The following is a 22910-nucleotide window of genomic DNA, read 5'->3' as shown; positions in this document are numbered from 1 at the left end:
TCCAAAAACCAAAAAAAAAAAAGAAAAGAAAAGAAAGAAACAAACCAAGGTTAACTGGCAGCCACTTCTCTACTCCTTTCCCCAGCCTGTTTGGTAGCTTTGCCTTACCCCACCCATCCCTTGGGCCAAGGATCTCCCATCATATTTTGGTCAATTAAGAAGGGCTCTGGAAGATGACAAGTAGACAACTCAGACTAGTAGATTCCAGGTTATTCTGGTGTAAATGACAAATAGGCAGTTCCTGGCTTTCCCCCCATATTCAGACCACATATTTAGCGATGGCAGCACACAATGAACTCAGCTCACTGTTCCTCAGTGTTTGTTCTGGTTTTTCTACCAGCAGAGCACTACAGTGAAAGCATAATACGAGTTCTCAGTACAAAGAAATATGAGTCACCGGTCACTTGCTACAAAACTGTCTATTCTAAGGGTTGGAGAGATAGGAATAAAGTATTTGATTTGCATGTGGCTGATCCTTTTTTGATTCCTAGCACCACATACTGTTACCAGAAGCACTGTCACGGGTCACTCTAAAACAGAACCAAGGAGTAGCCCTTGAGTACCACTGGTTGTGGCCCAAACTCCCAACATACACACACCCCCCTACTGCATACAGAACCATAAAGCTAACAATACCTTCGGCACTAGAAAGTGTTACTGAAATACAGTGCTTAACAAAAAAGAAACACCAGAAAAAATAATCTATTTATAACTCTCCATAATGGAAGACAAACCCACCACACATCAAAACACATGCTGCTGAAGATTTATTCTATGCTAAGCAGTCCAAAACAGCATTAAATTAAGCAGGAAATGAATAATATCTATTACTTTTGAAAAGAGTAAACACTTGGAGTGTGGGATGTGGCTCAGTGGTAGAGCACTTGCCTTAGATATGTGAGGTCCAAGGCTTAATTCCCAGCACACCAACGTACCAAGTACGGCAAGGAGCAACCCGAGGGCCGCTAGGACTGATCCCTGGGCACCAACCAAGAACAGACACCAAATACAGGTATTATAGTGTAAACTCCCCCTCCCGGCCCACTCCCCCCCATAAAGGTAAATTTTAAGTTCTAGTCATTTTCTGCAAGATTATAGTCCTTGCCAGGAGACAGTACAGCAGTGAAGGCATGCACACAATCTGGGTTTGATTCCTGGAACCACACTGTCTCCTGAGTATCAATGGCCACTGCCTTCAAGGCCCTGAGCACTGCCAAGTTTGACCCTGGAGGCCCACAGCACTGCTAGGGTGGTTCAAGTATCCCCAGGTTTGCAGGGTCTAAGAAGTACTGTATCCTGAGGCCCTTGTGCTGAACCAATGGCTCAATGAGAATTGCTGGTCAGGGCCTGGACTTCCTGAACACCACCTGGTAGGTCTTTCACCCACCTACCCTCCAACAAATAAAAAAAAAAAATTTAAATCTAACCATGTCTTAGGTTAGGGAGATGACTCAGGAACTGAGCTTTGTGTACAGGAGAACCAGGTTTGATCTTGTCATTACATGGTCCCTAAACACCTCCAAGCACGCCTGGGTATGTCACCCAATACCGCCACTCAACCCTCCCAAATTAAATGTTTTTATTGCTCTGAATGACAGATATTAAATGAAATTTCTATCTTAAACTTGTAGCTACTCTTTCAGAAAGGTCTCTTTTTGCAACCTGAAATAATTTCAGCATCTGAAGAAGTAAAAGAGCAGAGAAATGGTTTAACAATAGTTCCAGCCTTGTGAGCATATTCCTAGTACCAATCCCCAATGCTGAGTACAATCCCAGAAGCACTGCTATTAAGACTTCCCAGAATCACAGTCATTGCTCTGGTTAGAGCACCACAACTAAACGGGTATGAGCACAACCAAATGCTCAAACACCACAGCTAAGGTACGCAACCCTCAGCAAGCACAGCAAACTAAAAGTGTATGTGACCCATATTTATCAAAAAGACATAAAAGGGAGCTGATGTCATAGTACAGCAGGTAGGGTGCTTAACCTAGGTTTGATACCCAGCATCCCATATAACCTCGGGAGCACTTTCAGGCATGATGCTTGAGTACAGAGCCAGGATTAAGCCCTTAGCACTGCCAAGTGTGACCTCCAAACAAAAATGAAACAAGAAAGACATAAAAGGGAGAAACAAAGGGGACTGGTTAAAAAAATTGAAAAGGTAAGTCAAAAAAACAGTACAGAGAGTAAGGCACTTGTCTTGCACAAAGGCCCTCTTGTGGTTTATGGCTCCTCAATCCCGCCCCCCCCAGGAGTGATCCCTGAGCATAGAGCCAGAAGTACCGCGGGGTGTGGCAGAAACCCAAAGATAATAATAATAAAGACTGGGGATACACTATAGGTTTTAGAGGTGATGCACACAAATCAGCCCCTGTTCAATCCCTGACATCACATGGCTCCCCAGGCAATGCAAAGTATATAGCGCTGGAGGCTCCAGGCACCACACTAAGAGTGTCACTGGTGATCCCTGAACACTTGTTCAGATGACCTTGGAGGTGGTCAGCACTGCAGAACTGGAGAACTGGAGCAGCACTGTATAATCAGGCCCTCATAATGAACCACTTGGCCCTACTGGCCAAGAACTAGCAGGCCCCCCAGGCCTCCTGAGCACAGCTTGGGAGGTAAAAAATAAGTAATAATCAAAGTAAAAATAGTTGAAGAGATAGTACAGGGAGTAAGGTGCTTGTCTCGCACTCAACGACTCATTTCTAACACCAAAACCACACCTGGTTCCTTAGCACTGCAGTGATCCTTGAGCATAAAGCCCTGAGAACTGCTAGCTGTAGCCTAACTCTCCCCTCCTCACCCCTCCCACTTCAAAAAAAAGTAGAAAGACAAGAAAAAAAAGTAGAAAAACAAGAAAACCAGCGCAAAAAAAAAAAAAGGCTGTAAGATTCAGAAATAAATCAACTAAAAAAATAAATTATTTCTGGAGCACGCACCCACAAGTGCAATGTCTTATACTCTACACCATTGATGTACCTAGAGTAGCACACCATATTTGATGGGGTGTAAGTAGAAGGCAACCCATCTAGGGGGAAAAAAAGAAAATACACACACACACACACACATACACACACACACACACATATATATGCATATATATGAACACACAAGACTCAACCTTTAATAATATGTTAGCTATCTCTTATACAAGGGTCTAATGGCTCCAGGGTGAAATACAACAATCTTTACACACTTTCCTCTAAAGATTTATTTCTGGATCATTTTAGTGGATTATTCAAAGCAAGCAATATAAAAGAAATTATTTAGGTCTGCTTAAGGGGCAGAAATTGGAGATTGGGGTGCAAGCATTTGAAATATAATGGTGGGTAGGTTTGTAATGGTGGTGGGACTGGAGTTGGAATATTAAATGTAACAAATTACAATGAACAACTTTATAAAAAGAAATTATTTTTAAAAGAGGTGAAGTAGCACTGTCCTCCCGTTGTTCATCGATTTGCTCAAGCAGGCCCAGTAACGTATCCATCGTGAGACTTGTTTTTACTGTGTTTGGCATATCAAACACATCACGGGGAGCTTGCCAGGATTTGCCGTGCAGGTGAGATACTCTCGATAGCTTGCTGGGCTCTCCAAGAGGGGCAGAGGAATCAAACCCGGCTCAGCCAGGCCAGCTGCATGCAAGGCAAACACCCTACCGATCGTATAGTGGTTAGTATTCTGCATTGTGGCCGCAGCAACCTTGGTTCGAGTCCGAGTCACGGCACTGTGGCGACAAAAAAAGAGGTAAAAGATAAAAATATAAAACATGGGGCTGGAGCGATAGCACAGTGGGTAGGGCATCTGCCTGGCATGCGGCCGAACGGGTTCGATATGGCACCCCGAGCACCGCCAGGAGTAATTCCTGAGTGTAGAGCCAGGAGTAACACCTGAGCATTGCTGGGTGTGACCCAAAATGCAAAACTATATATACATGCATGCCTCCTAAAAAAGATATTATCCTTAGCTCCAGTCTTTTTTCGCTTTTTGAGTTACTCCTGGTTCTGTACTCAGAAATTACCCCTGTGCTCAGGGGACCATAAGGGATGCTGGGAATCGAACCCAGATCAGCCATGTACAAGGCAAACACCCTACCCGCTGTGCTATTGTTCCAGCCCCGGGCTTCAGTCTTTTTTTAAAGATTTCCACAAATCTTGAAAGATATGAAATACAAGAATATGAAAAAGAAAAAATAATTATTTCACTCAAAGTTAAGTAATTCATCTCAAGCTAACAAAGAGCAAAGAAGAAAAGGTTGGCATTGTTCAGTGCAACTAACTACATTTCTGTGCAGCTATAAATAGAATAACCAAGAGGCTAAGGGTCTGTGGCTCAGTGAGCACCTGCCTTGCATGTGTGAGACTCTGGGTTCTATCCCCAGCACGGGACGGGGGGGTGGGGGGGATGAGGGAAATCAAATAGAATAGCCAACAGAAAAATATTATTTTAAGGACCCAGGAATATGACTCAGTGATCAAACACCTGCTGCGTACACACACAAGAGCAGCTGTGAGTTCAATCACTGGTACCACTCCACATCAGTAAGTGCAATCCCTGGCACTGTGTTGTTGCCCAGCACTCCACAAACGGTATGCAACCCCCACATAATAAAACAGCAAGGAGATGGAGGGGAAAACATGGTTACTAATAATCAGCTTCCAAAATAAGGTTCAATTCATTTCATGGTTTTTCCCCCAAGGATTAAAAGGCATACAGTTAAAAACAAACGAACAAGGTGGGACATGGCTCAGTGGTACAGCACTTGCCTTGTGTATGTGAGATCCTGGTTCAATTCCCAGTACTAACCCCCAATTCCCCAAAAAAGAAAGAATGTAAACAATTTGGGTCTTGCAAAATACATCTGAGAATAAAGATTCAGAGTCTATGGCTAGGGAGATGGCTCAAAGAACAGGAAATGATATTTAGGCACTACATGGCTCTTGAGTACCACCAGGTATAGCCCCAAAACCAAAGGAGAGCGGAGAAAAATCAGTGCAATAAAGTTTTATCTCCAACAAAATTCAGGCTTTTTTTGTCTATTATTATAGAAAAAAATCAATTTTGATGATAAAACATCAGACAAATATGTTTCCTTTGGGGTGAGAGGGTGTTGTATACCTAGCAGTGTTAATTTCTATGCAACTGATTCTGTCCTCAGGATTCACTCCTAGCACTTCTTGGGAGACCATATGAGGTGTGGGGATTGAACTGGGGTGATTCAAATACAAGGCAAGTGTATTACTCTTAAGGATAGTGCAGAGTCTTATACTATTTCTCCAGCCCTGACAACACTTTTATGACTAAACACTGCATGTATCACCAAAAATATATTATTAATTTAAAATACCTTTCATTTACAAAATGCTTTTCTAGCTACGAGGAATACATTCCCACCAAGAGAAATAGTTCAACAGTTTAAAAACCCTTCCACTCATTCCACTGAAAAAATGCCAAGACAGGTAAGCGCTCTTAGAAACACCTTTGATTCATTACAGGTTTGTTGGTTTTTTGTTTGTTTCTTTGAGGGGGAAAGGTATTGGCATCACACCCAGCTATGCTCAGGGGTTAGTCCTGGCACTCTGCACTCAGGAATCATTCCAGACAGAGTTTGGGGAACCATATAGGATGCTGGGGATTGAACCCATGCAAGGCAAACACCCTAGGTATACTATCACTCTGGCACACTACAGGCTTATTTTTAATTAATTTTTGCCCCTTGCATGTTCAGAAACATTTTACTGTTGCCAAATTCTACCCAACTACCCACAATCAGATACATGGTCCCTAGGAAGTTGTAACCCACAGTCTGAGAAACTAATGCTTAGAGTATCTGCCTTGCAGAGACTAAGGTCACAATTACTGCCCTAGGAAGTTGTAACCCACAGTCTGAGAAACTAAGGCTTAGAGTATCTGCCTTGCAGAGACTAAGGTTCAATTACTTGATTTTGCCATATTTCCAAATGATGATCCTGGATGCTTTGCTGTTTGAACCTGGAGGTTATATTGCCTGTGAGCCTCAGCATTGCAAATGATTTCCAGGCTCAATGTAGCCAAGTGAACATGAGCACAAACAAAATGTGGATCCCACGAAAAAAAGAACTGCTAGAGCTAAAGCATATCTCAAAGATGTGCCAGCACAACTGTTGTACTTTAGTCAGGAAGTACAACCTCTGGCAAGCATATACTTGAGTGCTGCAGCAACTCCCATCTAGCAAACAGAATGTGCTAGAACACCACAATTTAAGAGGGTGACCCCCAGTGAGTGCATGTGCAAGCACAAATAAGGGAGTACAACGCTCCTCCACAAGCATTATAACCAAGTGTGAGCACCACAGATGTGTCATTTAGTGAGTACCACAGCCAGACATCTGAATGTAACTCGTAGTCATCACAACAGTGAAAAGAAGGGAATAGGGGAAAAAATTTTTTTCAAAAGTAAAATTTTAAACTAAATGGGCACAGAGCTGGAAAGATACAGTACAGTACCTAGGGAGCTTGACTTGCACACAGCTGTCCCAAGTTTGATTCCCAGTCCCCCAGTATATAAGTGGTCCCTGAGCACAGAGCCAGGAGTAAACCCTGAGCACAGATGGGTGTGGACGCCCACAAATAAGCAATTTACAAGTAAGTTCTAAAAGTATTTTCAACAAAAATATTTTCACTTTTCTTTCAGTTAAAATGTTCTATTGCAAAGCTAATGTATTAAATGGGAGAAAAGAATATAAGTCCTACCATATCTTAATATAGCATCAGAGGGCAGGAGAAAGAATACTACAGGAAAGGAGACCAGGGTTCAATGCCCAAGCCCACCAGAAGAGATCCCTGTACTCAGAGTCAGAAGTAAGGCCTCAGTATAGCTGGGTGTGGCCCAAAAACCAAAGCAGGGCTGGAGCAATAGTACAGCGGGTAGGGTGTTTGCCTTGCACCCAGTCAACCCAGGTTGGATCCCCAGCACCCCATATGATTCCCTGAGAACCACCAGGAGTAATTCCTGAGTGCATCACCAAGTATGACCCTAAAAGGAAAAAAAAATTTAAAAAAACCCAAAAACACAAAGCAATACAAATACATATATTTAAATTAACAACCTATATATGCTTATGTTTACATTTATGTTTCTATAGAGAGTGAGAAGGGTCGGGGACACTCAAATGGCAGAATACATGACTAGCATGTGGGTTCAATCCTTGGCACCACTCGTAGACCTCAGCAGTGACACATCCAAGCATAGGACTGTCAGAGCTCCTGTCTATCATTTCTGGAGTGGCTGTAGGCCAATCCCTACCCCCTATACCACTTGATGAAATTAAATAACAGAGGAAAAAGTGACAGTACAGTGGGTAGGGTGTTTGCCTTGCACTCAGCCAACATGAGTTCAATCCCCAGCATCCTATATGGTACTCTAAGCACCTCCAGGAGTAATTCCTGAGTGCAGAGCCAGGAGTAACCCCAGAGCATCACTGGGTGTGACCCAAAAAGCAAAAAATACATATATTATCAAACAAAATAAAATAACAGCATGAAAACTGAACAATCTGTTCTAGGGCAGAAGCAACAGTACCGCTTGCCTTGCACATGGCTGACCCAGGTTCAATCCTGGCACTCATGTGGTCCCCGAAAACTGCTGGGCGTGATCGCTGAGGGCAGAGCCAAAATAAGCCCTGAGCACCCACTGGGTGTGGCATAAAAATGTCTGCTCTAAGTTTCATGCTTGTCACTTTAAACAAATAACAAAGACTATTTTACACTTCAGTATTCCTATCCTGGAAATCGATTTCGTCTTTCTTTCCCTTCCTATGCCCACTTTCCTGTATCTCCTAACATAATTTAAAAAGAAATCCCAATAATGTATAATAACTATAGAAAGAAAATATTTAGATGTTTGATTGAATATATTTTTAAATCAATTCATTCTAGTTTTCAGAACATTTTAAAGAAAAAACAATTGTTACAACATTCTAATTTGTTCAAACAGGTGCTCAAAAACAACAACAAAAAACAGCTTTCCTTAAATTACTGAGTGGATCTATGTAAAAAACTCAAAAATTAACTTTATCCCCAGTGGAAACAAGCTCTGAGATAATGCCAACAGAACAGCGGCCTGTGGGCAACAAAGGAGACATGGGAGAGGTAATCTTAGGACAGAGGTGGTTACTAATATTCTGGTAGCAGATACAATGAATGAAACAGGCTCTAGTCCTAGCATAAAATAATATGTATGTATATATATTCATAACTAATATTACTAAATTTCTTTTTTTATTAATTAAAAGAGTATATCCTCAAGGCTGGTTTTTCAGAATTAAGTATACAGTCTTAAAAAATTAGTACTATAGGGGCTGGAGCAATAGCACAGCGGGTAGGGCGTTTGCCTTGCACGCGGCCAACCCGGGTTCAATTCCCAGCATCCCATACGGTCCCAGAGCACCACCAGGGGTAATTCACTCTAAGGTGTAAGAACACTCTAAGGTGTCTTGTGGAAGGCCAAAGAAGAAATTACCTGAGTGCAGAGCCAGGAGTAACCCCTGTGCATCGCCAGGTGTGACCCAAAAATAGCCAAAAAAAAAAATTATTACTATAATAAAGAGACTTCAATTTCAAATTAGGTTTTTCTCTTTTTTTTTTTTGGTAAATAAAAAAACATATCAGTTGTTCAAAAATCATGCTGTGGACAGTAAAGAACTAGGTAACAGTTCACTTAAAGCTAGAAAAGATAGTGCAGCAGGGTAAGGCACTCACCAGGGTTCGATCACCAGCACCTTACATGGATAATGCATGGAGTGATCCCTGAGCACAGAATCAGGAGTAAGCTCTGGGGAGCCATGGGTGTGACCCAAAAACAAACGAAAGTTAACTTTAGCCAAAGAGATTTAGGGAAGTAATTTGCTGGAGGAGATATGTGAACAGATTTTGGATTTTCTAAATCTCAACTCCGTCCTCCACTAAATCTTGTCTTTCCCACCACCCTCACATTCAGTAAACCTTAAACTTATAAAAGTACCAGGACCTCTTTTAGGTAAAATGATTCAGCTCACAGAATTCTCCCTCTTTTCAGAATGTTTTTAAATTTATGAAGTAATATAAGAACTTCTAGGAAACCAATCATTTAATTTTTGTAATACAGGAATACAGTTTTGACTTTAAATTATCGATAGTACAGGTATCAAGATGCTTGCCTTGTGGGGCTGGAGAGATAGTACAGAGGGTAGAGCGCTTGCCTTGCATGTGGCCAACCCAGGTTCAATCCTCAGCACTCCATATGCTTTCCCAAGCTCACCAGGAATAATCCCTGAGCACAGAGCTAGGAGTAAGCCTTGAGCCCTGCCAGGATGTGCCACTTTAAAAAAAAAAAAAAAAGCTTGTCTTGAATGTGGCTAACCTTGATTTGATCCTCTGCACTGCAATGAGTGTGTTTATGATCCCCAGCACTGTGATGAGTGCCTTTCCAATATTGCCAGGTGTGACCCAACACCCCCACACGCAAGAAAGAGTGTAATTAATTTCCCTTTCCTTCAATCATGGGCTAGAGCGATAGCACAGTGGGTAGGGCTCTTGCCTTGTATGCAGCAGATCTGGGCAGACGCCGGTTTGATCCCTCCGCCCCTCTCAGAGAGCCTGGCAAGCTACCAAGAGTATCGCGCCCGCACGGCAAAGCCTGGCAAGCTAACAGTGATGTCACATATTCGATATGCCAAAAACAGTAAAAAGTCTCACAATGGAGACGTTACTGGTGCCCACTTGAGCAAATCAATGAATAACAGGAGGACAATGCTACAGTGCTTCCTTCAATCATGCACTCATGTTTCTATTAATAAGTTAATAAAACTAAGTTCTACTTTGTCCATTAAGAATGTTAATTTTAAAGGGAGATACCAGGAATTAAACTCAGGTATTCATACATAGGAAGTATTCTTTCTTACCAATGAGCTATGTCCCTGGGCGTTAATTCTAACAATTTTAAGGACTTGGAATATCAGTTTCACAATCACAAATATTATAAAACGTAAATATTAGTTCTTCAAAAAAGGATGTAACATTCTAAATCCACACTGCATCTGAAGTTACTACTTTTAAGTTATAGAGGGACTGAGAGATGACTAAAATGCTTTGCGTGCCCAAGTTCAGTCTCCAGCAATACATGGTCCCCTAAGTATGGAGTCAGTAGTCACTAAGCATCACCTAGTGTGGCACAAAACCAAAAAGTGTGTGACTGGGGTTGGAGCGATAGCACAGGAGGTAGGGTGCTTGCCTTGCACATGGCTGACCCAGGTTCCATCCCAGTCATCCCACGCACTGCCAGGAGTAACCCCTGAGCACCACCAGGTGTGGCAAAAAAACACAAAAAATAAAAAGTGAATGACTCCTCAGCAATCAACACAACCAAGTGTGCAAGCAGCACAATCAGCAAATGTGAGCCCCAATCAAAGCAATGAATCAGCAACAGAGACTGGAGGGAAGGAAATAAAAATCATATCTAAGCATTTCAACTATTTCTTGAACAAGTGCTCAGAGAAAGGCAATAAACAATACTAAGTTCCGTACTACGAACAAAGACTAGACCTGCCCTTTCTTGGAGGAGAGCACTGAATGAATCACCTGTCATTCAGCAATAGGATCTAAAAGTTAATTCAAAAAAGTTAATTCTGTTCACTGCTTTCATAAATCACCATAATTTTCTTCTTGATATAGCTCTCCCATATGTCCCAAATTAGGCAGTCTCACATAATCCAAGCTTTCCTTTTCCAAGTTATTGATTTCCTAACCAGAATTTCTATGTTTGTAAATCTAAGTCACCAAAGGCCCTTCCACAGCACATCTGCAAAAGTTATCTTCTTTCTCAAATTCTCTGATGGCTCTTCTCTGCAAAAAGAATAAAATCCAAGCGGGCTGGAAAGATAGTACAGCAGGAAAGGTGTTTGCTTGCCTTGCATGCAGCTGACCTAGGTTCGAGCCCCACCTCCCATATGGTCCCCCGAGTCCTGCCAGGAGGATCTCTAAGCAGAGAGCCAGGAGAAAAGTCCTGAGCACAGCCAGGTGTGACCCCAAAACAACAAAAATCCAAAATCATTAGCATGGTCAAGTCATTCTAATTACTGCTCTCAACATAGTGTCCACTTGCATCTCTTCAAATTGTTCTTCCTTCTACTCCCAATGTTTCCTACCTAGGGGCTGGAGAGACAGAACAGCCAGTAGAGTACAAGACCCAGGTTGATCTCAGGTACTCCATATGGTTCCCATCCCCAATCCACCCCCAAGAGTGAGCCCTTGAGCACAGAACCAGGAGTAAGCACTGAACACAACTGCATGTGACCCCCCAAAAAACAAAAGAAGCAATGTTCCCTATCTAGCCTAAAACTTAATTCCTTCTTCAAGTTCTATACACCCTTATTAGTTCAATGGTACCTCCCAGATGTTCCTCAGTTGTCCATGATCATGCCCTCAACTTATAGTTGAGTATCGTGGCTCTTTGGCCTGGACCATTTTGATGCCAGGGTAGCTCACCGCTTGCCCCGGGTCCATTCAGTCCCTAGTCGGGACCCTGCTTTTGGGGTGCTAGGAACTAAGGGCAACCGAGTCAAGAAATCAGATGCCCAGGAGTAAATATTATTTGGAGTCAATCAACTCCCAAGTTACAAAGCATAATATTAACTGTCTACCTGTGTCCACACAGAAAGGACATTGCTTATAATACAAGTTCAGTGTCCTTAGGTGGGTATGACCTGACAAACCTAAGCTACCTGAGGAAGGACAAAAGAGTGCTATCCTACACTCAGTAGTAAAAATGATTCTGTTCACCTACTGTTCTTGCTGTTTACAACAGCTGTCCTTAAATAAAGTACCCAGTGAAACTAAACCTACGCCTCACTACACCTAAGCCAAAAACAGGTTCAAATAACCTACACCAAAAGCCATCTATAAAGCTGAAACCTAGATAATATGACTAAATAGTAAAAGACAACCTGTAACCTAAGTAGAATGCACTAACAACTTCTCAAGAGAAAGTATTTTGAAGGGAAGAAACACCAGTGGTGTTCAATCAAACCCTGGGGTCCTGCAAGCAAAGCATGTGTTCAAGCTCTTTGAACTATCTTCCCAGGCTTTTTTTTTTTGGGGGGGGGGATTACATTTTAACATAAGAATAGTAGTTAACATGGTTTTTGTTGTTGCTGCTGTTTATAAAGGAGTAAAGGAGTGGAGAGAGCATAGAGGGAATGGCACCTGCTTTGCACTAAGCTGACTGGTGTTGGATCCCCTGTATCCCATATGGTTCCCTGAGCACCACCAAGCTTGATTTCTGAGAACAGAGCCAGGAGTAACCCAAGTCACCATGTGTGGCAACCAAAGAATGGTAGCGGGAGGGATGGAGGGAATAGTATAGGGGTTTGGTCCCCTTATGACTGACTGGGGTTCAATCTCTGGCCCCTTGAGCCCTGCCAGAAGTGATTTCAGAGTGAGAACTGGCAATTAGTTCTGAGCACTGCTGGGTGTGTCTCCCCCACCACACACCAAAAATAAATAAACAACAACAACAATGCACAGTGTTGTCATACTTGCCAAGCACAATCCTAGTAGCTCTGCTGTAATCCCTGGCACTACAAATGATTTCTGCTGCCATGGCAGCTAGGTGTGTGTGTGTGTACACTACAACTAATTGTGAAAGCACCATAATAAATGAGCAAACATCACCATTAGGTATGTCTGGAACTCCCAGTCACTGCAACAACAACAAAGGGGAAACAGGGGAGTGGTTTTTCTTATCATATACTTTTCTATTATAATGCAGTCCCCATACAGATTTTCTAAGTTCATCCTGCTTTCTAGTTACCTTTCTAACTGGACATATTCAGCATAAACTACTTTGATTATACAAATAAAAATGAGCACATCAAATTCATCAGATAACCTTTGGGTTCAAGGGCTAGAGCCCAAAACCACAACTGCAATGTCCGCCAATATAGAATGTCATCCTAAAAGCTCTGCATCAATTCCTCTAACCAATGCTTCCATAATTGGTTGGCCTTTTTGTTTTATTTTTAATTTTTTGGCTACACCCATTGATGCTCAGGGGTTACTCTTGGTTCCACACTCAGGAATTACTCCAGGTGGTGTTTGAGGGACTATATGGAATGCCAGGGATGGAACCCAGGTCAGCCACGTGCAAGGCAGGCACCCTACCCTACCTGCTGTATCTATCTCTCCGCCCACCCAGCTTTTAACATGATCCATTATAGTGGCATCCATTATACTGGAGTAGGTGTGAAGGAAATTACTAAAATTAAATAACTCAGACAATTCTATACAAGACAAAGTGAAGGGGAAGGGGGGGAAGAGACCTTATAATCACTCTAAAGTTCAAATTATTCTTGTCAATCATTTATCTAGATAATTATGGCAAATGGGACTGAAGTGATAGTATAGCACTTAGGACACTTGCCTTGCAAAAGACTGACAAGGAATGAGGGTACGATGCTGCCTGTACAGGTCAACCTGTACCTGCAGGACAAGTGCATCAGCAGCCTGATGGTGCCCTCAGGTTTTCTGATACCCCAAAATTGCCACTGTGCCTCTGATCAGACCCCAACAACTCTGCACCAAGTTTCCTGAGAAATTAAATGGCCAGGTCAGCTAATCAAGCCCATTTATCAGCCTTGCTTCAGAGACCCATAAATAAATCTCAAGAGAGATCAAAAGCAGGCCATTTAAACGTGTCAATGGCCATGATTCAGAAACTCACAAGTGAATTTGGAAGGAGAGCAGCACGCTGCAGAGATGTCTCCCACCCCGTGCCAGGCTGATTTCACTAGCGCACCTCAGAGTGGGGTAGGTGTGTCCCTCCACCTGCCTCAAATGAATTCCAGCAGCCACAAGCCTCCAGAACCCAATCACCACCTCACTCACAGCCAACCTCCACAGGCTCATCCTGACACCTGCTCCCCCCCCCCCAATGAATCTGCTTTAAAAAAAAAAAAGTTATGTGGGACCAGTGACTGAAAACTCCAGGCTTCACAGAGTCAAAGATGGGCGACCTCCCCCCATCTCTCTGCCCTTCTGGTTTCCTGGTAGTCAGGCCCCAAGAATTGCCTCTGGGCACTATTTAAGTCCATTAACGGCCTTGATTCAGAGACTTACAAGTAAATCTCAGAAGAGGGCAGGCAGGACGCAACAGTGATATCTCTGGACCCCAAATATTTAAAAATTTTAGAATTCCAGGAGCACACAGTTGCTTTCATGGTCATGTAACACCTCATACTATTCATGGCAAGCAATACAAAATAAATTATTTGGCATCTGCCTAAGGAGCAGACTGGGGTGGTGGTGGGAACATTCAAAGTAATAGTGGTGGGAAGGTGCAGTGGTGGTGGGATCGGTGTTGAAATACTGAATGTAAACGATTATTGTGAACAACTTTATGAAAAATGTTTTTAATTTATTTATTTGTTTTTTTTTTGCTTTTTGGGTCACACCTGGTGAGGCACAAGGGTTTCTCCTGGCTCATGCACTCAGGAATCACTCCTGGCGGTGCTCAGGGGACCATATGGGATGCTGGGAATCGAACCCAGGTCGGCCGTGTGCAAGGCAAATGCCCTCCCGGCTGTGCTATCGCTCCAGCCCCTTTAAAAAATTTAAATTAAAAAACAAGTAATTCGGAGTTCATGACTGCATGCCTGCTTCAATCAGCTGAATAAATAGTACTCCTACGTTAAAAAAAAAAAAAAAAAGGACTGACAAGGTACAATCCCCTGCACCTAGCCAGGAGTGATTCCTGAGTGTAGAGCCAGAAGTTAGTGAGCACAGCTGGGTGTAATCCAAAAACTAAACCCCCCTCAAAATAAAAAAAAATCCAAATGAAGCGAAGGGGAACCAGAAGAAGAGTACAGTGGGTAGGGTGCTTGACTTGCACACAGCCAACCTGAGTTCAATCCCTTGCACCACATATAGTTCCTCTGAGCCCTGACAAAGTGACTGCTGAGCACAGAGCTAGGAGTAAGGCCTGAGCATCATAGGTGTGGCTGGAAACACCCCCGCCCAATAAAAAAGGTCATTAAAGATTATCATCCTTGTCATAGAGCTTCAGGCCGAAAAAGAACCTAACCATCCTGATTTCCTAAACTAAGTGCTTATTTCATATAACATGCTACACCTGCTTAATTGCTTGACTTATCTAAGTAGACTAATATACAAAATGCTCCATTATTCTGAAACAGAAAATTTAGAAGACAACAAGAAATTATTAATCACATACTAAATTAATTCTAAGCAGAAATACTAAGAGAAAGGATTTTAATCAGGTCAAATATTTATCTCCTAAAATTTTAAAATATAAACTATTAATTTTAAAAATCACATAGATTCTGGAGGCTGGAGTGATAGTACAGAGCTTGCCTTGCACACAGCCAACCCAGAATCAATCCCTGGCACTCCATATGGTCCCAGAAGCACGGCCAGGAGTGATCCCTAAGTTCAGAGCCAGGAGTAATCCCTGAGCACCACTAGATGTGGTCCCCCAAAAAATAAAACCACATAAACTTTAAACAAGGATATCTGGGGCTGGAGTCATATTTGGAGTGGTAAACTTAGTGTAAAACAAGAATAAATAAAACTAGAAAATCTGAGATTAACAGATTCAGTTTGGTAACAACAACTGAAAAGAAATCATTGATCAAATGCTATCAATATCTAATGTAGTAATAATACCAATAATTAAAATTATTAGCAATTATTAAACAAGCAATTGATTAACAAGCAATTTGAATACATCACTCATTTAAAACTTTCACAATAACTTCATGTATAATGCTTATAAATAATAAAAGTTGAGCAAGAGGAGAGAAAGCTTTAATAACTTGTCCAACATCATAAAAACAGTAAGGTATACCATCTAACTGAATTTGTCATTTAAAAATCTCAACATACACACAACTCACATGCACCAGGACGGAGTACTGGCTCAAATGGCTGGAGCACATGTTTTGCATGAGATCCTGTTTGATCCCCAGTATCACATGGTCCCTTAGTACCACTAGGGAGTGATCCTGAGGCACCAAGCTCACTATGTGTGACCCAAAACAAAAAACAAAAACAATAAAAACTTTTAAGTTTCAATTATCACTGCCTTCAATTTGTTTCTACCTGGGCTGGAGTCATAATACAGGGGGTAGGGCATTTGCCTTGCACAAAGCCAACCCAGGTTCGAACTCTGGCATCCCAAGTGTCCTCCAAGCACTGCCAGGAGTAACTCATGAATGCAGAGCCAGGAGTAACCACTGAATGTGGTTGCTGAACATGACCCAAAAAGCCCACCCGCCCCCAGCAAAAGAAGATTGTCTCCTCCTTTTTTGTGTGTTTTGGAGTCACTGAGCAGAGGTACTCAGGGATCACTCTGACAGTGCTCAGGAAACCATAAAGTGCTGGGGATCAAACTGGGGCTTCCTACAATGCAAAATGCTTGCTCAGTCCATTGGCTTATCACTCCAGCCTATCATTTTCATTTTCAGGATAAAAATCATTCGTAAGCATTTCCCACTTTACTGAAATTAGCTTACTCCACCTTACAACAGCAATGTTACAAGAGCACTTAAAGGTTTTCTATTTTGTTTATAAATTGGTTACCACATTGATATCAAAATTGGTTAAAATGTGTACAATGAGTTCATTTATTCATTGCTTAGAAATTTATCAATGTTTCACCAATATACTGTTAATAATTTTTATAAGTTTTCAACAAAATAATAAAAATTAGTATTCCATAAGTAACAAATTAAAAAACTTGCAAGAGACATAGTCAGTGGAACAAGACATTTTAGGAAAAAAAAAATTTTCGGATTCACTTCATCAGCTAAAGTTACTGCTTTTGTTCCTTTATAAAAATGCAAGTTTTATATTTACTGAGAGTCTAGAAGATGAAAGTCTCTGCAAATCATCACAGTTTGAAGTACAGAGCAATCAGTTTTTTTCACTCATTCTACACATGAACATGATTCAAAACTTTTATTTTAGAAATATTTCTATGCTAAAAATCATTACAAGTGATCATAAATAACTTATAAGAAACTACCCAATAGCTTTGTTATAACAGAAGGCTGTTAACCTACCTGTCACTGCTGGTACTACTGCTGCTGCTGATTGAATCACTACTGGAGGATCTACTCCTAGAGCCGCTGCCGCTAGGGGACCGTGTGGGTCTAGATGCTTGGCTAGCCAGCCTCTGAGGAGACTGATTTCTAGACTGGGATGAATGTGGTGACCGACTCCTGCTGTGCTGGTAATTCCGCTCTGGCCTTCTGCCTCGTACCTCCCGGGTAATATCATCCCTGTAGATATCCCTGTGTACCACACTGGGCAGTGTAAATTGCTCCCGAGCCCTAGGTTCATATCGGGGGTCATGAGCATCAAAACGGTTTGGACTTCGACTCCGAGAAGTGTAATAGAGCCCATGTTGTAAGGTCCGCTCTCGAGGATCTCTATAGTAATCCTGATCGTAATGTCTTGTCCGATCAAATCCTCCCGTCCCCCGTTCATGGTGTCCATAGGCACTATGTTCATAAGCACGCTCCCTGTTATCTGAAGCCCTGCATTTAGGAGGGGGAAAAATATTTAATCAATCAGAAAGGGGCAAGCAAAACTAAAAGAAAGTCATGCAAACATTCACTTCAACATTGTCTTTGAATTTGCAACTGAGTATTTTCTAAACAGCACTGACTTACGTAGTAAGCAAACATTAACAAGCTTAATATTTTACTTGACTCCAAATACTGTCTTCAGAGCTGAGCAATCACTGCTTCAATTGTATATTGGGCTTTCATGACTTGTGTTCTTCAGATTGGTTGCTCTTGATAAGGATTTTCTTACTTATGTACATAAATACACTTATCTATCTCCATTATTTTAAGTTTAATGAAATAAGAAAATGTAAATTTAACATGAAAGTTCTCTATACTTTCATTTGGTTAAAACATATGCCAGTTTCAATTTACTCTGCAGATTTATTTTAGGCAAAATTTTTATAATAAACATTAACATAGACATGAAAGCCTTATAGTATTGCAAGTCCCAGTAGTAGTAGGGCATTTTTAAAGAAGTCCAGGGGAAAAAAACTTTAGAAAAGTAATTCATATGTGACGTTTTCTCATTAACTTTTGACTTCTTGGAAAACTGTAAAAATTACTGAAGTATATATAGTGTAAACTGTTATGCGAAGCAATCACATTATTTAATAAAAGTGGAATCAGGAAGAAAAACAAAAATCTCTTAGGAAGCCAAAGTATTGGTTTGCCACATGTTATTTAATGGTAGATTGAACTAATTAAAAAATATGAATTATCTCATCATCTCCATTTTTTATGATCCATTTTGCTAATGTACTTAACAGTTATAGGAAGTATATTCTCTTATAAGTTCCCGCTAATAAAATTAGGCAACTTCAAAAACTCTAAGATAATCTGAAGTTGTTATTTAGTAATGCTTCAATTTTTTAAAATATTTCAGTAACTATGAATATATCAACTTAAGAGTACAAAAATTGTTACACGTGCAATTACACACATGCATTATTATTACAAACCAATTCTAATCCCTAAGAGAAATCTTAAAATTCTCTAATTTATATAAGAAAGTAGAACTCAAGAGCGAGAGAGATAATACAGGAGACAGGGGTTTGCTTTGCATGTGGCCAGCTCGGGTTTGATCCCCGACACCCCATATGGTCCGAACTCTGCCAGGAGCGATCCCTAAGCACAAAACCAAGAATAAGCCCTGAGCACCTCTGGGTGTGGGCCAAAATCAAAAAAAAAGAGAGCAAAACTCATTTCCCAAGTTTCTAAAAGACTACTTCATTTGAATATCAACTTGAGGTTGAGTTTCTTCTCAATCTAATCTTTGATCGATAGTCTATCAAAAGATTAAGAAATCATAAACAATAGGCAAATCAGAATCTCTCCAATGAAGAATATCTGGCAAAAAAACACTAAGAAGAAAATATCTGGCAAAAATTTACAACTAATACTATATTCTCAAATATATTCTCAAAGCATGCTTAGATTTGGAATCTCTCTGTTATCTTTATTTTCATACATAATTTCACAATCATACACAAAAACAAGAAGTTTTTGCTTCTTTATTGTGAAAAGTCACTGGCAATTAAAAAATTAAATTTTAAGTTAAAGATTAAAGAATTCAATCTTTCCTATATAAATTTAGTAAATGCCTTTCTTTGTACTTATTCACTGTATTTTGGAATTTAAATATTTCAATTTTTAACAAAAAATCATTTTCAAACTTAGAGATAAATTTAGAAATGATTCAATTAGCACTCTATCAAATGTTAACCACAAAAAGCAGTTATTAATAATATAATAGAAGTAATAGGCAATAGTTGTAGAATTACTACTACTGTTGATATTTTAAAATACACAAAGTTCTTATCCATTAGGAAGATACAGAAGGCAGGCACAAGAGCTAGCAGAGCTCAGAAATCTAATAGCTATTCTTTGATTCATCTATTAGTACTAAATACTTCTAGAGTTAGTGGGAAAAAAGAGAGTATGACGTGGGTTAGGAGAGGGGCTAATATACACAGGTCAGGACATACCAACCTTTTCCAAGTGTGGAAACACGACCTATAATCCCAATTAAATCTAGGGAGAGAATTGTGAACATAACTTCCCCAATTTTGGCCCCTCTTATGGGGGTAATCCACCTTCTTAATGGGCAAGGGTGTCAAATGATATTTAGATGAACCACAAGAAAAAACAAAAATCTTAGTGACCAATAAAATAATTCCACTGGATGCAAGTAGTCCCAGACAAACTGTAACTCTCAACCCCCAGACTTCTTTCTTGAGATAGTAGCCAATATAAATTGATCCACATTCATAAAAATTTCCATCCCTAAGTATCAATCAGGCAGCTGACAGAAGGAAATCACCTCTACGATTCCACAAATGCGAAAGGCACAGTTGCTCGCCAATAGTTCACTTTTGTAGCCATCCAGCCCAGTCAATTTTGATTGCTGTATCCACAACTGATGGTCACCATGTGTTCAAAGATTTTTAAAGTATCTTTAACTGGACCACAACTTGCTTAGTAAAACAAGATGGTAATCCTCTTCCCTGGGCTAATGGAAATCTTGACTGTATGACATCCCAGACATCCCAGCAATAAATATGGCTATATTCCAGGATTTAGGAACGTCCATCATCTCAACTTTTCCCCATATAATCAAGGAGTAAATTCCAATACAGAAACTGTGTAGATCCAAAATGGAACAAATCAAACATTGCCTTCACTCGTCTTCATCCAAGCACAAACTTCCAGGTCGAAGTATTGTTGTAGAATCCAAGAGGTTGAATCATATTGGTCTGTAAGGGGTGTACGAGTGTGTGTGTGTGTGTGTGTGTGTGTGTGTGAGTGTGTGTGTGAGTGTGTGTTTAAGAGACAATCCAATTTTGTACATTTTATGTAGTGAAAACTGAGGAGCAGACACAACTTCTAACAGAATCTGTAGACTCTAATATTCCAGGAATATTCCACATAGTACAACCACAAAATCTGTAGCCAAATAGCTCCATCAGGTAAAAGGAATACATCCAAGGAAGGCCTTAACATTATCCAAAAGTAGGAATAATTAATTCTAGAAGACGGGTAACTCCAAAAATGATGCTGCCATACAAATCTTCTGTTTAAGATCTCAGGAGTAGATATCCAATCAGCTGCAGGAAATATCCACTACGATTCCATAAGATACCAGCCATTGGGATAGAAATCACTTCCGTTTCCAACCCAAAATAGGAAACATTGAGAATGCCCAACTTTAAATCCATCTGGGGCCCCTAAATATGAGTTTCTGTTTCTCACCATATCAAATACAAAATACCTGCCTACAGAAACCTTGGAACTTACCCATCAAGTCTCCGCTCATAACGTCCTTCTCGTGCATGAAGTGATGGTGGGGGGCCATAAGCAGGTCCTCCACCACCTCCTCTGAACCCAGAAACCTCTCTACTACGAGATGCTATGGAAACTGTATCATCCAATCCCCGAGCAGCACTCGGAATGGTGCCTGGTTCATTATAATCCGTGCGTAGGTCTCTATCTCCCATTTTGTTGACTGAGTTATGAGCCTTCTGTGCACTTTTGATGTCCACAAAATCCACAAAGGCAGCCACTCCTCCTTCAGATCCCCTTTTAGGGAGAATTTTGACACTTTCCACGCGGCCATATCTAGAAAAAAAAAAAAGAGTCAACATTATTGTTGGATAGCAATAACCTTCTAAAAGTCTTAGAAAATATGTTATTTTTGGATACCTTATTTTCTGATGGGAAAAGACATTATATAAGTTACATTCATATGCTATCGACAGCACAGCGGGTAGGGCGTTTGCCTTGTACACTGCCGACCCGGGTTCGATTTCTCTGTCCCTCTTGGAGAGCCCAGCAAGCTACCAAGAGTATCCCACCTGCACGGCAGAGCCTGGCAAGCTCCCCATGGTGTATTTGATATGCCAAAAACAGTAACAACTCTCACAATGGAGATGTTACTGGTACCTGCTCAAACAAATCGATGAACAACGGGGTAACAGTGCTACATTCATATGGAAGGGGGGCTGGAGCAATAGTACAGCGGGTAGGGAGTTTGACTTGCACGTGGCTGACTGGATTCGATTCCTCCACCCCTCTTGGAGAGCCTGGCAAGCTACAGAGTATCTCACCCACATGGCAAAGCCTGACAAGCTACCCCTGACATATTCAATATGCCAAAAACAGTAACAAGTCCCACAATTTGTTGTGAGACATTGCTGGTGCCTGCTTGAGCATATGGAAGGGCAGATGTTTAAAGGACTTTTGGGGCCAAAGATAGACTTGCCTTGCATACAGTCAACCTTGGTTCAATTTCCAGTACTATATATGGTTCCCCAGGTCACTCCAGAAATGGTTCTTGAACACAGCTGTGGTCAAAAGCCAAACCAAACAACATGCTTCTACTCACACACTTTTTCTCTTTTTTTGTTGGGGTTTTGGGCCAAATGTGGCAATGCTCAAGGGTTACTCCTGGCTCTGTACTCAGAAATTACTCCTGGCAGTGCTCAAGGGACCATATGGGAGGTCAGAGATGGAACCTGGGTCACATGCAAGGCAAATGCCCTACACACTGTTCTATCATTCTAGTCCCATATTTATTCCTTCCTCAAGGCAATTATTTTAACCACATTATTTTATTGCTATCATTTCTTAAATATATATACCACAGTAACATTTATCTTTCTAGTAAAGTAAGTAAAAGTAAAGCCCTCCCGTTGATCATCGATTTGCTCGAGCGGGCCCAGTAACCTCTACATTGGAGACTTCGTTGTTACTGTGTTTGGCATATCGAATACGTCACGGGGAGCTTGCCAGGCTCTGCCGTGCAGGCGAGATACTCTCGGTAGCTTGCCGGGCTCTCCGAGAGGGGCGGAGGAATCGAACTCGGGTCGGCCATGTTGGCTGCGTGCAAGGCAAACGCCCTACCACTGTGCTATCGCTCCAGCTATCTTTCTAGAATCCAGCTATCTTTCTATAATACTTGCTAAAGTGAATCTCAAGACCTCAGAAATCTTCATATTCTTGGGGTAAAAGAGATAGTACAGAAGGTAAGGCACTTGCACTACATGCAGTCTCTCCAGGGTTTGATCCCAGCATCCCAAATAGTCCTCTGAGCCCCACCAAGAGTGATCCTGAGCACCACAGGTATGGCTCAAAAACCATAAGGAAAAAAAAACATACGGGAAGGCAGGGAGAATTGGGGCCATACCCAGCAATGCTCGGGCCTTACTCCTAGCTCTGTAATCAAGGATTAAATTTAAATTTAAATTTAATAAAAATTAATTAGGATGCACCTATTTTATGGGTTTCATTTTTAATTTTGTTTTATTT

The 22910-nt window shown here is 41.1% G+C and overlaps 1 protein-coding gene across 2 annotated transcripts in view; it reads right to left on the bottom strand.

Moving 5' to 3' along the window:
* The window catches only part of SPEN (spen family transcriptional repressor), a 93832-nt gene that overhangs the window by 51883 nt on the left and 19039 nt on the right, over positions 1-22910 (bottom strand). For both annotated transcript variants that reach the window (XM_056123150.1, XM_056123149.1), the window contains exons 2-3: positions 20901-21221; positions 17097-17573 (exon numbers count right to left, since the gene is read on the bottom strand). In XM_056123150.1, coding sequence (XP_055979125.1) covers positions 17097-17573; positions 20901-21221 — 798 coding nt within the window. The remainder of the gene's footprint in view (positions 1-17096; positions 17574-20900; positions 21222-22910) is intronic.

This window comes from Sorex fumeus, unplaced genomic scaffold, assembly GCF_029834395.1.
Source record: "Sorex fumeus unplaced genomic scaffold, SorFum_2.1 ptg000047l, whole genome shotgun sequence".
Classification (NCBI taxonomy): Eukaryota; Metazoa; Chordata; class Mammalia; order Eulipotyphla; family Soricidae; genus Sorex; species Sorex fumeus.
The sequence above is the reverse complement of the archived record's forward strand: the minus strand, read 5'-3'. Positions and strand labels throughout refer to the sequence as shown.